The sequence below is a fragment of the Theropithecus gelada genome, chromosome 1 (genome assembly GCF_003255815.1).
Source record: "Theropithecus gelada isolate Dixy chromosome 1, Tgel_1.0, whole genome shotgun sequence".
Taxonomy (NCBI): domain Eukaryota; kingdom Metazoa; phylum Chordata; class Mammalia; order Primates; family Cercopithecidae; genus Theropithecus; species Theropithecus gelada.
In genome coordinates, this window is record NC_037668.1 from 138,352,556 (window position 1) to 138,370,692 (window position 18,137).

Sequence of the window (18,137 nt, forward strand, 5' to 3'; positions counted from 1 at the left end):
TCGACAATTAGCGGTCATTTCATGACCAGGATGTGATGTGGTATCCCATACTATCTCATTCCATGCTTCAGATTTTATGTGTTTTATATAGAAAATGTAGAAAAGCAAGTAGAAATTGCATCACCTAGAAATACCTGATCTTTTGATTCTTCTGTTAATATACATAAAGCATAGAAATTTATGGTACATATTTTATGTGTGTGTGTATATAGAGAGAGAGAGAAAAAAGTCACAGTGTACACACTTTAATAAACTTATTTGTTTATACTGTGAACTTTTCCCTATTAACATTCCTCAGTAATTTTTTAAAGTGTATGAGTAATTTTCTGTCATACTGTGAGATACCACATTTAGTCAAATTGACCATTTAGAATATTTAAGTTCATTTCAATATTTTACTATTGAAAACCATACTGGTGAATATTGTGGCTTAGTTTTTATTTGTATGTAGATATATTCAGTTGAGGGTATTTCTGTCCATATTTCTATGTAAATATATTTTTCATAAGTCTAAAATTATAGAAAGTTAGACATTAAAGAGATGAAAGGTTTTTTATTTTGGTAGTTAAAGAAACTGAAGAAATTGAGAGTTGTATTCTTTGCCACATATTAGAGGTAGAGTTGGCAGTGAAGAGATTGGGCTATAACATGCTTAGTGTAATGCCTGGCACATAATCATAGCTAACACTTACTGAATGCTTACTAAGTGCCAGACCCTTGAAAAACTTGAAAATATTTTTCACTGTGCAGCAGCACGGCAGCCCTGATGACTGCACGGGTGTGTAGAATGGGTCTCATCTTGGCCCTGATCAGTTACACCACAATACCTTAATAATTAGTGGTCAGCAATCCCAAGTACAACGATTATACTTGTATTAATTTTTAAAATCTTTACCACAATGATAATAAGTATTGTTATTAACCCCGTTATCATGACGAGGACACTGAAGTATTGAAAAGTTAAGTTTTTTGCCGAGAGTTGTACAGCTAATGACAAAACTAGGATTCAAACCCAAGTAGTCTGACTTCAGAATCCATGCTATCACCACTCCCCAAAACAGCCACAATAAATGCTAGCTAAGTGTTTGAGTGTTCAATAAATATTAGGCATCATCATTATTCCTACTGCACAGTTGTATATTCCAGAAGTTGTTTTGGTTCCAATATTTTTGGATTTTAGAAAGATAATTTAGTTAGTATACTCTATTTTACGTAACATTCCCATTAGGGTTTAGAGCAGCACTTCATAAACAGATACATTCACATTTCTTCAATGAAGCATGTTTGTTTTTATACTAAGTGAGATTAAAAAGCAAGAATATTAATAGCCTGATGTCACTATATGCTGCCAAATGAGTTATGAAAACCTTTTGTCTTTTAGAATTGCAGATAAGGGATTTACCTGTGTAAAACTGTTACCATAGTGCCTGGCATTTAGAACACACTCCTCCTTCTATTAGATTTATACTAGTAGTATTGGGTGGGTATTACTACTACCACTACTTTTTGTTAGTAGTTATCATCAGGTACATATTTATAGAAAACTGGTGAATTGTAGAGTACTGCTAGTACTTTTCTCACATTGTGACCTTAGGAGGGGAAGATACCTAAGTTTTGGAGTCTTTCAGCTATTCTTCCCTCAATCAGAATAAGAGGGTGTAAGTGTTAGCGTTCTGTGTGTTTTCCCCACCCTAAATTTAATCTTGTATAGCTCAGTGCTCCTGTCCGTCTGTCCATGTGCACTCCCAATTGTGCAGGGTTTGATTTTTGAGTCTAAGCAGTAGCTCAGGTGGTGTGTTCCCCCTTTCAGAGATCTTAGTGAAACAATGTTTCAGGTTTTTCCTTATTCTTTATTAAAGCCCTTTTTAAGTATGATTCCATTGAGAGAACAATTTAATTGACCCATCATTTCTCCAGATATGACTGAAGGCTAAAGTGATTGTGTTTGAAATTGAGATACTTCCTTTTCTTTCTCACCATTTTAATTGATGAAAAACTATAATCAGTCATTATAACCACTTATAACAATTACCAAGAAATATTTAGTATTCATACACTTACTGTAATTATATGGTCATGTTATTTTTATTGCAGTCTGATCCAAATATAAATTTATTAAATAACCTTGATATGCACATTTGCTATTTTTTTTTTTTTTTTGCACTTGAATTTAAACCTATACTCTATTTTTGGAAATATCCCATTGAACAGCAGTTTGAAGATCTGCTATATATAGTTTGACCTCCCTTTCTGCATATTAGGGTAGCATTTCTCTTCCTCCCCACCCACCCCCAGTAACTGGAAGCATCCTCCTTCAACCTTTGTTTTCCTCTTTTGTAGGCTAGCCTCTGGCCTATGGCAAATCCAGTGGGGTGGAAGTGCCCTTATAGATTATCTGGTTAAACTGAAGCAGAGAGATAGAAATAGAAACGTAATCAATTTGTTGAGAGTGAGAAAGGGATTTTATTTATTGTATTTGATAGTTTTTGATTCACAATTGAAATGTAAAATACAGAAATAAATGTTTATTGAGGGATCTGGCCAGCAACCCACAATGCAACGGGGCTCTCTCTTTGTTCCCAGGCAGATCGGCAGGTCGAGAAATAAGAGACACACACAAGATAGTGAAAGCTGGGTCCAGGGGCGTCACTGCCTTCTGGTCCCATGATGCCACCAATGCACTGGATATACCAGCATTTATTATTAAGTTTAGTCAGGGCAGGAGTAGGTTAGTGAGGGATTTAGGGTCATTTGATTATGGGGTGAGATGGTCACATGGGGGTGAAGTAATTCTTTAACATAACATCTGTATGCAGAAGCACAGTATACGGAGATAGGAATTTACAATATAGTGTGTGCATCAGTAATTTCTAACAGAGCCTTAAAACAGAAACACAGTCTTTCCATAACCTATGATTAGCAAGATATTAATCAGTAATAACAGTTGTAGCAAAAGCTGGTTACCAACAATCCATAGAAACAGGACGTGAAGCTAGACAACCGGTTAGACCAGAAATTCTCAGAAAGGAGTATGCCTTAACCCTAAAGAGGTCTAGAAGAGCCGTGGCAAGATGAGGTTGTTTATAGCCCTGTCTTATCCATATGGACAGGCATCCCCGCATGCATCCGTTTATAGGCTCTCCACAAGGGTCTCATTCTATTCCCAGAGCTATGAACATCTGCTTTTCTGGGACAGGAATCTTGGTGATGTGAAACCTCCCTGACTGCACGTCCATTCATAGGCTCTCTGCAGGGGGAAGCACATCATGCGCTCTTGGCTCATTCTGGCAGTCCAACCTGGCATTGTCTTTACACAATCCTGCATGCAATTTTGTATTTACAATAATCAGGAGCATTTCATCTTTTATTCCATAGCGATATTTCAAGGGGTCTCCCTACAAATGTTCCTTTTTTTTCTTTTTGGAAGGAATGTGTAAAGTTTAGTTTTTGTGAAATTGTCAGTTTTAATTGCTCTCTATGCGTATGTATATGTGTGTATGTGGTTTGGGGATTATGGTATAGTATGTGGTTGGGGGTTATGGTATAGTATGTAAGAGTATGTGATATGAAAAATAGGATCGTTTTCAGTTTATTTCATATTGTTTGATCCTCTCAGAACATATTTGTTTTGGCAGCTGGCCTTCCTTGTAACATGGTGTTGGAATTTTGCATGCATTATTTAATAAGCTCTAGTTCTTTCCTGTTGAACATTTTGTTCAGTTTCTTAGTGATAGTAGATATTGAGTTTAAATTCCAGGGCAGAAAACTTGGAAAGGGGGATATAATGTATAATTACCAACTAATACAGTGTTCCCAAATACCAACTAATACAGTATTCACAAATACAGTTGTTATTTGGCACATGTTCACTAACTTTTTCATCTGACAACATTATTTAATTTAGGATCTTAGAATTTGAACTGCATTGACATAATTGATAATTGGTATTTTTTTTTTTTTTACAGAGAGGAAAAAGGAAAATGGATGACTGAAAAAAATTATTTGTCATTCTTTTAAAATTTATATTTCCTATATCTTTTCTAGGTTGCCGTAGTAAAACTTAAAAATGCAGATAAAGTATTTGCCATGAAAATATTGAATAAATGGGAAATGCTGAAAAGAGCTGAGGTAAGAGTCTTATGTATTGGAATATATAAATATTTTAGAAATATTTTTCAGGAACTATAAAATTACATAGAGCTCATTAAATATTACTTGGTAACATTTTGTCTATGGTGACATTCTTTAAGGCATAAAAGACAAATTCAACACAATTGTGATGTAATTATGATAAAGGTTACAATCCATATGCTAATTTAATATTAGAATACTAAATGGAAACCCTTGTAATGTGGGGCTTATGCAGTTATATTTAAAGGATGTCTGCAAACTACTTTCTTTTATAGAAAGACATTTTGTAGTGGATGATTTCTAACGTGACATAACTTGTTTATATTATTCTGTATTTATCTGTATTCTGCTACAAGCAAAAGTCAGCAGGAGTTTTGAACATACCCTCTGGAAATTCTGTTTAATGCTGATTATGCAGTCACTTCATATTTTCTTTTATATTACAGGAGTTGTAGTAAAATCTAGTAGTGCAAGAACTGCCTGCATTTTTATGTAGGTTTGAGGGAAGGATTGACTGGAGTGATGTTAAAAATATCCAGCAGCTAGTATGGCCTGGTCAGAACTGATGGCACACATAGATCTGGGGTGGAGTTCTTGGGGGTCCTCTGCTGTGCTGTATCATGGGGAAGGGTTGAATGGGGTAGGCATTCTGGGGCTTCAGGGAAGCAGAATTTAACTGGTGTAGAATTCTGTCAGTATTTTAACTGATAAAAAGTGATACTGATGAGCAGGCTGAATAATAGCCCTGGAAGTTGGTAAGATTAGTAAGAAAATAATGGGAAATTCGCCCTTAGAAATTTTTATCTGTCAGTACTTGTAGCAACCCGAAGATGAACAAACGTATAGGGAAAAGCAAAAAGGGTTCCCATGATGACAGATGTGGTGGCAGTGAAAGTAAATACTTCATTATTTATTTCTTTGGAGAAATTTGAAAACACAAAGAAGAAACTAATAATCACTTTTGTTCTGTTACCCAGAATTAATAACATTTTGGCCAAGTTTTTGGTTTTAGTTTTTTTTTTAAACTAAAAAAAAAAAAAAAGAAAGGGGCCGGGCGCGGTGGCTCAAGCCTGTAATCCCAGCACTTTGGGAGGCCGAGGCGGGTGGATCACAAGGTCAGGAGATCGAGACTATCCTGGCTAACATGGTGAAACCCCGTCTCTACTAAAAATACAAAAACCTAGCCGGGCGCGGTAGCGGGCGCCTGTAGTCCCAGCTACTCGGGAGGCTGAGGCGGGAGAATGGCGTGAACCCGGGGGGCGGAGCTTGCAGTGAGCCGAGCTCGCGCCACTGCACTCCAGCCTGGGAGGCACAGTGAGACTCCGTCTCAAAAAAAAAAAAACAAAAACCCTTAGAAGTGAAGCACAAATATATTCTTTGTAAAACAAATAATAGCATATTACAGATAAAGCCAAAGCGTTCTTTTACCACCCTAGTCCATCCTTTCTCTACCTCCCAGAGGTCATTATTTTAAAATACTATTTCTTCATTAAACATTTTTTGTTTGTTTTTATATATTTAGGAGATAAGGTGCAGATTACTTACATGCATATTTTGCACTGTGGTGAAGTACCCATCTAGTGAACCCATCACCCAAATAGTGAACATTGGACCCAATAGGCAACTTTTCAACCCTCACCCCCTTCCCACCCTCCCACCTTTTGTAGTCTGCAATGTATTATTCCACTCTGTATGTCCATGTGTACTCATGGTTTAGCTTCCACTTATAAGTGAGAACATGTGGTATTGGGCTTTCTGAGTTTTTTCACTTAGGATAATGATCTCCCGTTCCATTCATGTTGCTGCAGAAGATAAGATTTTATATATGTATATACATGCACACACATACATATATATATACACACATATGTGTATACACATACCACATTTGCTTTATTCAGTCCTGTGTTAATGGACAGCAAGATTGATTCTATGACTTTGGTATTGGGAATAGTGCTGTGATAAACATATGAGTACATGTATATTTTTGATATAATGATTTTTTTTCCTTTGGGTAGATACCCAGTAGTGGTATTGCAGGATGAAATGGTAGTTCTGAGAAATCGACGTACTGTTTTCCACAAAGATTATACTGATTTACATTCCTATTAATAGTGTATAATTTTTCCTTTTTATCTACATCCCCCCAGAGGTAATTATTGTATAGTAATATCCTGTTTGACAAAGTATCTGGGAGATTTAATGTCGCATGTATCACTGGGATATGTGCTAGCATCCATTATATTCAACACCTTAGTTTTTACTTATAATTTCCCTAAGACTGAATTGCCTTACTGTCACTGGTTGAATTTCTCAAGGAGTAAATACCAAGATTGAGTTTATTGTGCAGATATTTGTTAGGGATTTCTTTTGAGATCAACACCTGTAGAAGGGAAGGGGGAGGGAAATAGGATTTGTAAAGCTGTCCCATCAGCCTCAGTTGATTCCACTGGGAGCTCTGTAGCAGAAATGGCTCTTGAGAAGTGTCCTACATTGGATCAAAGTGTCTAAACCTTTATACACCTACCTCTACTAGTCAGTGGACATGGACTACCCCTGAAGGACATGGCCTTGGACTGGTAGGCTTTCTTCAGCTGATGCAAACCCTGAAGGTGTGACAGCATTCCCAGCTGCTAGAGCAACAAATCCTGTTATTACAAAATAGTAAATAATTGTGTTCTGTTTAGCAGAAATAACAGCTGTAGTCAGTTTACTGTTTCAGAGTTAGAACTTTTAAAATTGAATTAAAGTTTGTACTTTTTTTTTAAATGAAGCTAGATATTTTGGGGAAGAATTGTGAAAAGGACAAATGACTGGGTTAGCTTTCATTACAGCCGGAAGTGGCAAAATCAAAAATAAAACAGTATAATTTAAAATAAAATATTTTATTGAATTAACAAGTATTAATATATTCTGTTTCTGAGACAAGATGGAATAGACTCATTTCTCCCTGTTCTCTGTGAAGTACAGCTAAAGATTCTGGACATTATATATAAAACAAACATTAGAAGAACCCAAAAAGTGGAGAGTATAAGGTAGACCAGCTAGGGACCTCAGGACCTTAGAGTATAAGACCCCTTTTGGAGGTCAGTGTTATGCTGATAGAAAAACCTGACAAGGACCATTCAAAGAAAGTTTAAGATAAATATTCCTCATGCATTTAGATGCAAATATCTTTAACAAAATATTAGCAAATACAATTCAGCAGTGTGTTAAAAGAATTATATACCATGCCCAAGTGTGATTTATTGTTGGGATGCAAGACTGATTCCATATTTGAAAGGTACTCTCCTCAAACTATTTGAGAAAACTGTTATCTTTCAGGCAGAAATTCTGCATTGAAACTTTTAAGGAAGAATTCACTTTAAAATATAAATTGTGTTTCTATGCTTGAATAAGCATATCTTTTAAAAAAAAAATTTATAAAAACCCTTCTGACCATGACTTATCCATCTTTGGAAAACAAGACCTACCAGTGATGCTTAATAAATTACAAATGAGAAGCAAAATTCCTTTTTTTTTAGTTTGTGTATTGTTGATGCTTTAAAACAATTTTTTCAGAGGTTTATGTCCAACTTATTTACCTTATTCTGTTTCAAGCCATATGTCAAATATATAATTAATGAGATATGGGTTACTCAAAGGTGCTAGGAAGCCTCCTCTCTTTCTATACCTGGGCAGAAAGGTATAATAATATAATAATTGTCCAGTAATTTCACAGATTTACCATTTACAAACTTTGCTAGTTTATCACCAATAACTGTACAAGTTCATCATTTACAGACTTTGCTAGTTTATCAACAACCTCCTAAATTAATGAATTAACTACTGCTCTCAATCTGTTCTGTAAATTTTACTTCTTTCTTCACATTTATTCAGTGAGTACTGACTTCGCTCGTTAAGAGATGTCCTTACTCATTTCATGAAGAGATGCAGTATAGTTTACAGAAACACTGTCTTGAGAGTTAAACCTTTTAAAAAAATCTTTTAAAAATATTTTTATTTATTTATTGAGGCAGAGTCTTGCTCTGTTGTCCAGGCCAGAGTGCAGTGTTGCGATCTTGGCTCACTGCAACCTCTGCCTCCTGGGCTCAAGGGATCCTCCCACCTTAGCCTGGGAGTAGCTGGGACTACAGGCACATGTCACCACACTCAGCTAATTCTTGTATTTGCTGTAGAAACGGGGTCTCATTGTGTTGCTCAGGCTAGTCTCAAACTCCTGGGCTCAAGTGATCTGCCTGCCTCGGCCTCCCAAAGTGCTGGGATTACAGGTGGAGCCACTGCACTGGGCTGAGAGTTAAACTTTTCCAAGGCTCAATTTTCTCATGTATAAACTGAAGATAATAAGGTCTCATAAATAGGGTAACAGTATATCTTAGTTTATCTGTGACAGTGCTGATTTATGCCTATTGTTTTATTAGTTTTTCTATTGTTGTTATCCTTGTTCGGCTATTTTTATAATTGTTGTTACTCTTAGTAAAGTACTATACAAAGTAAAAAATGAATAAATGCGAGTTCCCTTTTCTCCTTCAAATACCCCCAGTCCTTCTGTCTTAAGTAGATCATTATTAAGGGTTTCTTATTTATCCTTAACAGAAAATTTTATTATAATGAAATCATATTACAAGGCTGATTTTTCATATTGCTTTTTCACTTAAAATATGTATTAAGTTTTTCCACTTCTGTATATTTAATACATTTATAATATCTCATTCTTAATAGCTTCGTTATACTAAATGGCTCTTTCTCTCTGTGTGTGTGTGTGTGTGTGTGTGTGTGTGTGTGCATGTGTGTGTGTGTGTATGTGTGTGTATATATATATATTGCTTTTTTTTTTTGTTGAGACAGAATCTTGCTCTGTCTCCTAGGCTGGAGTGCAGTGGCGAGATCTCGGCTCACTGCAGCCTCCTCCTTCAGGGTTCAAGTGATTCTCCTGCCTCAGCCTCCCAAGTAGCTGGGATAACAGGCGCCCACCACCACACTTGGCTAATTTTTATATTTTTAGTAGAGACAGAGTTTTGCCATATTGGCCAGCCTGGTCTTGAACTCCTAACCTCAGGTGATCCACCTGCCTCAGCCCCCCACAGTGCTGGGATTACAGGCGTGAGTCACTGCGCCCGGCCTGAATGACTGTATTTTTTATTAGGTTGATTTTTTAAGTTTATGGGAATTTAGGTTGTTTCCTTAGTTTCACTATTTTGAACCATGCTGTAAAAATATTTATATATACTGGGTAAACTTGTGAGTTTATCAGTAGTGTGAATTCTTACAAAGATGAAGTGTCAAACTGTCAATACATTTCATTATTTTACCATTTATCTATCTGCATGTGTTTGACCAAGAGAAATTTCAGAACAGGAGAGAAGCTAGTGCATCAAAACTAGTCAAGCTACCCGAAAAGTATATGCCATGTAAAATTTAAAAAAATTTTACTATGAAATGCTGTTAGAGATACTGCTGTGGGCTGCCCTGAGGCACTTCAGCTTGTGTATACTGAAGTTGAAATGATTTCGAGGATAATTTTTACATGAAGGGATTATCATTTGATGCTTGACCTAGAACTTATTCACTCCCTAAATTAAAGTCCTTGCTAGTCGAACTCTGGGATTTTAGTCGGAGAGGGGAGACATTTAAACTTTGATAGCTATTGTTCCAATAAAATTATCTTCTATAAAAGTTGGACAGTTATCTTTACACTCATAATATGTAAACATGTCTGTTTTCTCACACACTTGGCAGTTGTGGATGTTACCAAATTGTTTCTATTTTTAATAAAACTTTTTACTGAAAAATAAGTAAAAATGATACATCTCATGTTTGATTTGGCCATCAGATATATATTAAAATGAAGACTTAAAAGTGAATTGATGCCATGGTAATATTTTGAATTCTTAACATTTTACAATTTAAAATTTCACCTGTTTAGATTTTAAAAATGAAAAATGTCCTTTTCCTCACATATTAGAGAAAGATTCAGTTGTTATTTGAAATAATTTCTCTGTGATAGTATTCTATGGAAGAGTGAAGTCTTTATTCCTACTAAATGATAAGCCAAAGTAGATATAATCATTAGTGGATTTTGTTTCTTTTTAACTCATGCTTTCCAAATATCTGTGCAGTTTTGATGTAAAGTATAAGATTGTTAGTCTGATGAGTGCATCTTATGAATATGGTGAAGAGAATCCTGTATCAACTTTCCAGAATTACAATTTATGTATGTAGTCCTTACTAACTTCTGTTTCAACATAGGCATTCCTGTTGCTCTTTATCCCAGTAGTCCATTAAGGATAAAATTTAAATAATATAGACTGAATATTTTTTCAAAAGGAAAACTGTATAACAGTTGAAAACATCACTGTGGCAAGCAGAATGTTTAGATGAACATTTTGAGAAAGTGAGTGAATCTGAGGAAGTGATATGATCTACAGTAGCCCTTCCTACATGTTTGTTGTTAATACATTCTTAGATATCAAATATTCTGTTTTTAAAGGGGGGAGATATTATTTAGTTTGTTTTTAAAAAAGATAATGAAGTAGATGTTACTATAACCTTTAAGCATGTTGAATCCCCAGATCACCTTTATGAATATATATATATACCCAAGGTATATGTGCATCATGGTTTGGTTAATATTGATCTAGAACAGGGCTTCTCAACAGGGACTTTATTGACAACTGGGGCCAGATAATTCTTTGTTGGAGGGGTTGTTGTGTGCATTGTAGGTTATTTAGCAGTATCCCTGGCCTCTACCCACTAAATGCCAGCAGAACCCATCCTTTCCCAATTGTGACAAGCAACTGAGAGCCATGTGATATGTTGAAGCAAAAATGTAGCCTGTGCTTTATACCTAGACTCAGGATTCAAGCCATTGATAGGAATCATTTAATAGCTAGATATTTATGGATAAAATCATGTGATGTCTGGGGTTTGCTTAAAAATATGTATATGCTCCTGTGTGTGTATGGTGCTAGGGGATGGTAGTAAGTGAGTGAGGGTCTAAAAGAAATAAGATTGACCAAGAAAATAATTGTTGAAGTTGAGTACATTAGGAAGCGGGGGTTTTTATTCTAGTTTCTCTACCCTTGTATACGTTTGAAAGTTTATGTTATAAATAGTTTATATTGTTTATTTTCTTATTTTAATTAATGTTTTTGAAGAGACAGAGTCTTGCTCTGTGGCCCAGGCTAGAGTGCAATGGTGTGATCTTAGCTCACTTCAGCCTTAAACTCCTAGGCTCATGTGATCTTCCTGCCTCAGCCTTCCAAGTAGCTAGGACTACAAAGGTGCATGCCACCAGCCTGACAGATTTTTTTTTTTTTTTTCCCTGTACAGAGAGGGTCTTGCTGTGTCAGGCAGGCTGGTTTCAAACTTCAGGCCTCAAGTAATCCTCTCACCTCACTTCCCAAAGCATGGGACTGCGGATACGAGCCACCACTCCTGGCCTATTATTTTTATTTTTTAAAAATAGTTTTTTTAAACAGTTTAACATAGATTAGAACTCAAAGTTTAATATGTTCTGTTGACTAAAGTCTTTGGAACTTTTTTTAGTTTTGAGTTATTGGTCAAATTAAATAATGAATATTAAATTCTAGCTAGAATGTTTATAAAATTTCAGATTGCTCTTATAGTGAGATAAAGCCAGGAGAAAGTAGTCTCCTAGACTCTGGCAGTCTTTACAAGCTCTCTAAAATGTTAGCAGTAAACCGTAACCTCAGGTCAGTTAAATCATAAAACAGGACTTAGTAAGAAGTATGTAAAGTGCTTTCTGTTTTCCCCTTAAAAAGAACCAGAACGGCTAGGTGCAGTGGCTCATGCCTGTAATCCTAGCACTTTGGGAGGCCAAGGTGGGAGGATCACGAGGTAAGGACAGGAAGACCATCCTGGCTAACACAGTGAAACCCTGTCTCTACTGAAAATACAAAAAATTAACTGGGCCTGGTGGCGCTCACCTGTAGTCCCAGCTACTCGGGAGGCTAAGGCAGGAGAATTGCTCGAATCCAGGAGGCGGAGGTTGCAGTGAGCTGAGATCGTGCCACCGCATACCAGCCTGGGCGACAGAGCAAGAAGAAAGAACCAAAGCATAGTGTTGTAGATTTTAGTAATTTAATTGTTTTGTGTATCATGACTGTTGAATTTACCTTGTGGGAAACAATAATCACTTATTATATATAGCATACTGTATGATAATGTTTTTAGTGTATCTGGAATATGGTGTAGCCATTAAGAAAAAATTAGGTAGATTTCTATGTACTGATATGGAAGGATGTTCAAATTCATTGTTACTTGAAAAAAAAAAAAACAACTTACAGAGCACTATAATCTCATTTGTATAAAGACCAAAACATATAGGGGAGGTGGAATACCGTGTGAATACATAATCTCTGTGTGCACGCATGCATGCTTATATAGACACAGATTTTCTGGAAGGATTCTGACCAAAGAGTTAATAATGGTAACCTCTGGACACAACAGTTGGTCAGTGAAACTATGGGAACATGACTCAGGGAGACTTTTACTTTCTTAGAGTTATCTTTGAAGTTTCTGTCATAGTGTTATTTTTGTTTCTTTTTAGTTAAAAATTAAGGATAATGTATTACAAAATTAAGATATATAAAATTAATTTTTAGGCTGGGTATGGTAGCTCATACCTGTAATCCTAGCACTTTGAGGGGGCTGGAAGATTGCTTGAGCCCAGTAGTACGAGACCAACCTGAGCAAGATAGTGAGACCTCGTCTCTAGAAAGAAATTAAAAAATTAGCTGGTCATAGTGGTGTGCACCTGTAGTCCCAGCTACTCGAGAGGCAAAGGTGGGAGGATCACTTGAGCCCAGGAGCCTGGGCTGCAGTGAGCTGTGATCGTAGCACTGTACTCCAGCTTGGGCAATAGAGTGAGATCCTGTCTCAAAAAAAAAAAAAAAAAAAAAAGTTAAAAAATTATTTTTTATTTTTGTTTATATATTTCTAAGGTTCTCCAGGATATACTTTTATAGTAGTGGAAATATATTCTCAGAATAAACTACAACTTGAAAAAAAAATTTGAAAAACCAATCCATTAGATAAAATGGACAAGGGAAGTGAACAATTAAAAGACAAAGTTCAGGTGTCCAGTAAGTGTATGTAAAGCTATTTATCTGCACCTGTAATTAGGAATATGTTAATTAAAGGAATAATGATATTATTTCACATCCATTGTATTAGCAACCACTTAAAAGTCTAATAATGTCATATGTAGTTGAGGATATGGGGAAAAGCAGAGCTTTTATATTCTGGGTGGAGATAGTAATTGGTATAGCACTCAGGAAAGAAAATTGGCTAAATGGTAAAGTTGAAATTTGCATTTAGCATTTCTACTTCTAAGTATATACAGTGGAGAAACTCTTGCACATTTGTACAAATATGTTTATTCCAACATTGTGTAATAATAATACAAAACTGGAAATAACCTATGTTTCTCCATGGTTATTGCATAAATAAATTATAGTGCATTCAAACAATGGTATGCCATAGCAGTCAAAAGAAGAGCAGTCATTCTTGAGAGAAAAAAAAAAGTCAAATTGCAAAAGGATAGATAAAATTATAACATTCACATAAATTTTTTCATTTTCTTTTTCTTTCTTTTTTTTGAGACAAAGTCTCACCCTGTCACCCAGGTTGGAGTACAGTGATACTATCTTGGCCCACTGCAACCTATGCCTCCTGGGTTCAAGCAATTCTCCTGCCTTAGCCTCCTGGGTAGCTGGGATTACAGGTGTATGCCACCACACCCTGCTGATTTTTGTATTTTTTTTAGAGACAGGGTTTCGCTATGTTGCTCAGGCTGATCTTGAACTCCTGAGCTCAAGCAGTCTGCCCGCCTTGGCATCCCAGAGTGCTGGGATTACAGGCGTGAGCCACTGCACCTGGCCCATGAACATTTTAAAAACATAAAACAAATCTGTTGTTTATAGACATACACTTGTGATCAAGTCATATAATTGGTGGACTATCCAATGACTTCAAATTATTATTACAACGGGAGAAAGGGAAGAGAATGGGTTCGCAGTTTGGAGTAGGAAGGCTACAATTTACATGTTATTTCTTTAAAAAGATCAGAAGTAAATATGGCAAAATGTAGACATTTATATTATCTGGATGATGGGTTGGTCCATGGTTCTTAAATTATTCTGTGCGTTTTTCTGATTATTTTGAACTATAAAAGTGTTTTTTAATATAAAATATATTTTTAAAAGTTACTATTCCAGTAGCCCAGTTTCTGAGGGTGGTTTGAAACTTGTGTTATTGAAATGTCTTATAATATCAGGTGTATTCCTTTTCCATAACAGAAATAATATAATAAACATAGTAATTCTTTGTATATTTCCTAGTTTTACATAAAGTATACTCTAAAATTTTTCTTTTTGCATTTCAGACAGCATGTTTTCGTGAAGAAAGGGATGTATTAGTGAATGGAGACAATAAATGGATTACAACCTTGCACTATGCTTTCCAGGATGACAATAACTTAGTAAGAATCATTTTTGTATTTCTGTATACTTACTATTTTTTTGTTGGAAGAATTAGAATTATTTTTATGTAAACATCGTTTAAATGTAGGTTTTATATAAAAAACCAAACACCACATGTTCTCACTCATAGGTGGGAACTGAACAGTGAGAACACTTGGATACAGGAAGGGGAACATCACACACTGGGGCCTGTCGGGGGCGAGGGGAGGGGGCAGGGATAGCATTAGGAGATATACGTAATGTAAATGACAAGTTAATGGGTGCACCACACCAGCATGGCACATGTATACATATGTAACAAACCTGCACGTTGTGCACATGTACCCTAGAACTTAAAAGTATAATTAAAAAAAAAAGAAAATTAACAGCATTTCACATAGGGTAAGTTGTTCACTTGATATGTGGTGTTTTTTTTTCTCCCTGGAAATTTGATACCTTTTCATTGGAATTCTTTATGCTTTTTAATAAGCAAGTCGAAGCTAAATCCAAACATTTAATTGCTATTAGTTAAGTTCTGTAGAAGGCCTTCAGGAGTTTTTCATGATACCTTTAATACCAGTACCATTCCTCTTCCCCTGCTTCTGTTAAAATCCAGCTAGCACTTTAAAATTGTGCTCAAATTCATCTTAAAATAATCATTTCCAGAATTTCCCATTGAAATTAATCTTTCTCATCTCATTCTAACTTTACGTTTTTTAATTATTTTTATTACATAACACGTGTGTATATATCTCTGATTTTTTTTGATACAACTTTAAAAAACATTTAAATAGGCCAGATGTAGTGGCTTACACCTGTAATCCCAGCACTTTGGGAGGCCAAGGCGGGCGGATCATGAGGTCGGGAGATTGAGACCATCCTAGCTAACATGGTGAAACCCCGTCTCTACAAACAATACAAAAAATTAGCCGGGCGTGGTGGCGGGCACCTGTAGTCCCAGCTACTCAGGAGGCTGAGGCAGGAGAATGGCGTGAACCCGGGAGGTGGAGGTTGCAGTGAGCCAAGATCGTGCCACTGCACTCCAGCCTGGGTGACAGAGCAAGACTCAATCTCAAAAAAAAAAAAAAAAAAAAAAATTTAAATAAGTTACATGGACTGGACCATCTTTAGATAATTTAAAATTAAAGGTTTTTCCAACCCCACTGGAAACAAGGAAAAAAAAAATAAAGGTTTATGCAACTCTATAATACTCATGGGGTTTGTCTGATTTCAGGCCAGATCTAGGTGTTCAAATAATGTCATTACTTGTCTTTTATATCCCTTACATGCTTATAAGAATATAATAATGTTTTATTAAACTGCAGATGGTGACCCATTAGTGGGTAATAACATCAATTAAGTCAGTTACAAGCAGCATTTTTTTTTTCTTTTCCTTTTTTTTTTTAATTTTAAAGATACAAGATCTTACTCTGTTGCCCAGGCTGGATCTTGTTCTGTTGCCCAATTAGAGCTCACTGCTGCCTCTGACTCCTGGGCTCAAGCAACCCTCCCACCTCAGCCTCTTGAGTAACTGGGACTACAGGTGTGTGCCACTGTGCCCCACTAACTTAATTTTTTTTTTTTTTTTTGGTAAAAATGGGGTCTCAGTTTGTTGCTCAGGCTCATCTTGAACTCTTGGCTTCAAGTGATCCTCTCAGCTTGACCTCCTAAGGTGTGTGGATTACAGGCATGAGCCACCATGCCCAACCATAAGCAACATTTTTGAAGATTAAATAGAATAGAAAATGACAGAGTTAATGACAAGTAGTAAGAGTGAATATAGTCTCATGACACATTTATTTTATAATATACTGAATTATCATATAAGCCATATATATTATTGTGGGTTATAGTGAGAATTGTTTAAAAGCCATAGTATAAAGAGTTTTGTATGCACTAGTTGCATAGTTGTTGAACTGAATGTAATGATGTTTTAACTGGATTTAATTTTATTTAATATACAAAATTTTAGGGGTGAATGTATCATGCAAATATAATCTGCATGGGTTTGTTAACAACATTTGCAAGAGCAGATTAAAACACATCCCACATCTTTGCCTAGAAAAATTATAGCAATGTATCATGATAATTTTCAAAATGTTTTCAAATAATGAATAAAATCCACTATGACATTGCATTCTGTATTAGATAAATGTAACACTGCAGATTTGTGCATTGCTTAAAATTCTACATTTTGGTATAAATATAGAAATAATTATATAATTTTGTAGATATATTAATAGAAGTAAATTACTCAAATACCAAATTTTATATAGCAAAAAAAGCCTGAACTGTTAATTATCTCTCTCCTTTCATTTAGTTTTATTTGCATTCTTTTGTATTTGACATTAGGGTTAACATTTCTTTTTCAAAGACATTTCTCAGGGAAAAATAGTCTGTATATACCACTCAATAATTACTAAAATAGAATTAAAGACATAACTGGAGGAAGAATGAAACACTGTAGCAGTCAAATCTCCTATAACTTGCCAGTGTTTCTTCAGTTTAGGGGAGCCTTCATCATATATTCATCTCAAGAGTCAGAGGTCTTGGTTATCATCAAAGATTTCCTTTTGAACATTTTTACAATATTAGAAAATAAAATCATTAAAAAATGTTGACAAAGCTAATTTTAGATACCATAAAAGGAAATTTTATTATATATAATTATTTTTCAAAGTAATGTTTAACCCTGATAGCTTTTAAATTGCCAAGTAAAGAACATAATTTATAATGTTATACAGTTTGAGAAAGCTGTGGCAAATAACTTTCATTTCTAACCTGTTTACCACTATAGTTTATGAAAACAATTTGTAGTTATAGCAAGTAGACCTTTTGTGTGTTTCAGAAAAAGGCACATAATTTAATGAATGGTAGATATGTGATTAGATCATTTTTTTCTTTAAAAAAACTCGTTAAATACAAAGCTGCTTAGTTATGTCAACATTGACACATAAAATTTTTATCACTTACATAAAAACTAGAATATAATGAACCAGTGAAATTTGTTCCTTCTGTACTTTCTTATTCATTATTTCCTGATTAGTTATTTTATGGTTGAGGAAAAAAAGGAAAATACCTTGAATTGACATACGTAACTTTTTTAAAAGGTGAAAGATACTTGAATTTTAAATTAATTGCAGTAACTCATATGAACTCTAAATTCTTTATAGGAATCCAATTTGTGAAGACAGAAATTATTAGAAAAGTATCTTTTTTTAGAAAAGTATTTTTTAATAGTAAACAAAAAGAAAGCAAGGAGGAATAACTATAAGGTGAGCCTCTAAAGATTAACTGTTAATCTCTTTGTTATGGCAGCATGGGAATTAAAAGAGTTTCCTGATATTCCTAGGAAGACTTCTAGAATCAAATCTTGAAATGCTCATTTTGGGACACATAACTCGTTTATTGCATGTTTTCAGATGTTTTAGCATTCTTTCCTTGGACTGAAAACAATCCCCAAAGCTGTGATGGTCTTTTTAGTAATCCGACCAGTGATTCCTAAAATCAGTGATTGTTGCT

The 18,137-nt window shown here is 35.2% G+C and overlaps 1 protein-coding gene across 5 annotated transcripts in view; it reads left to right on the forward strand.

Annotated features, from left to right (window-relative positions):
• Positions 1 to 18,137, forward strand: part of CDC42BPA (CDC42 binding protein kinase alpha) — a 332,255-nt gene that overhangs the window by 102,290 nt on the left and 211,828 nt on the right. For all 5 annotated transcript variants that reach the window (XM_025383741.1, XM_025383503.1, XM_025383585.1 and 2 more), the window contains exons 3-4: positions 4,045 to 4,128; positions 14,540 to 14,635. In XM_025383741.1, coding sequence (XP_025239526.1) covers positions 4,045 to 4,128; positions 14,540 to 14,635 — 180 coding nt within the window. The remainder of the gene's footprint in view (positions 1 to 4,044; positions 4,129 to 14,539; positions 14,636 to 18,137) is intronic.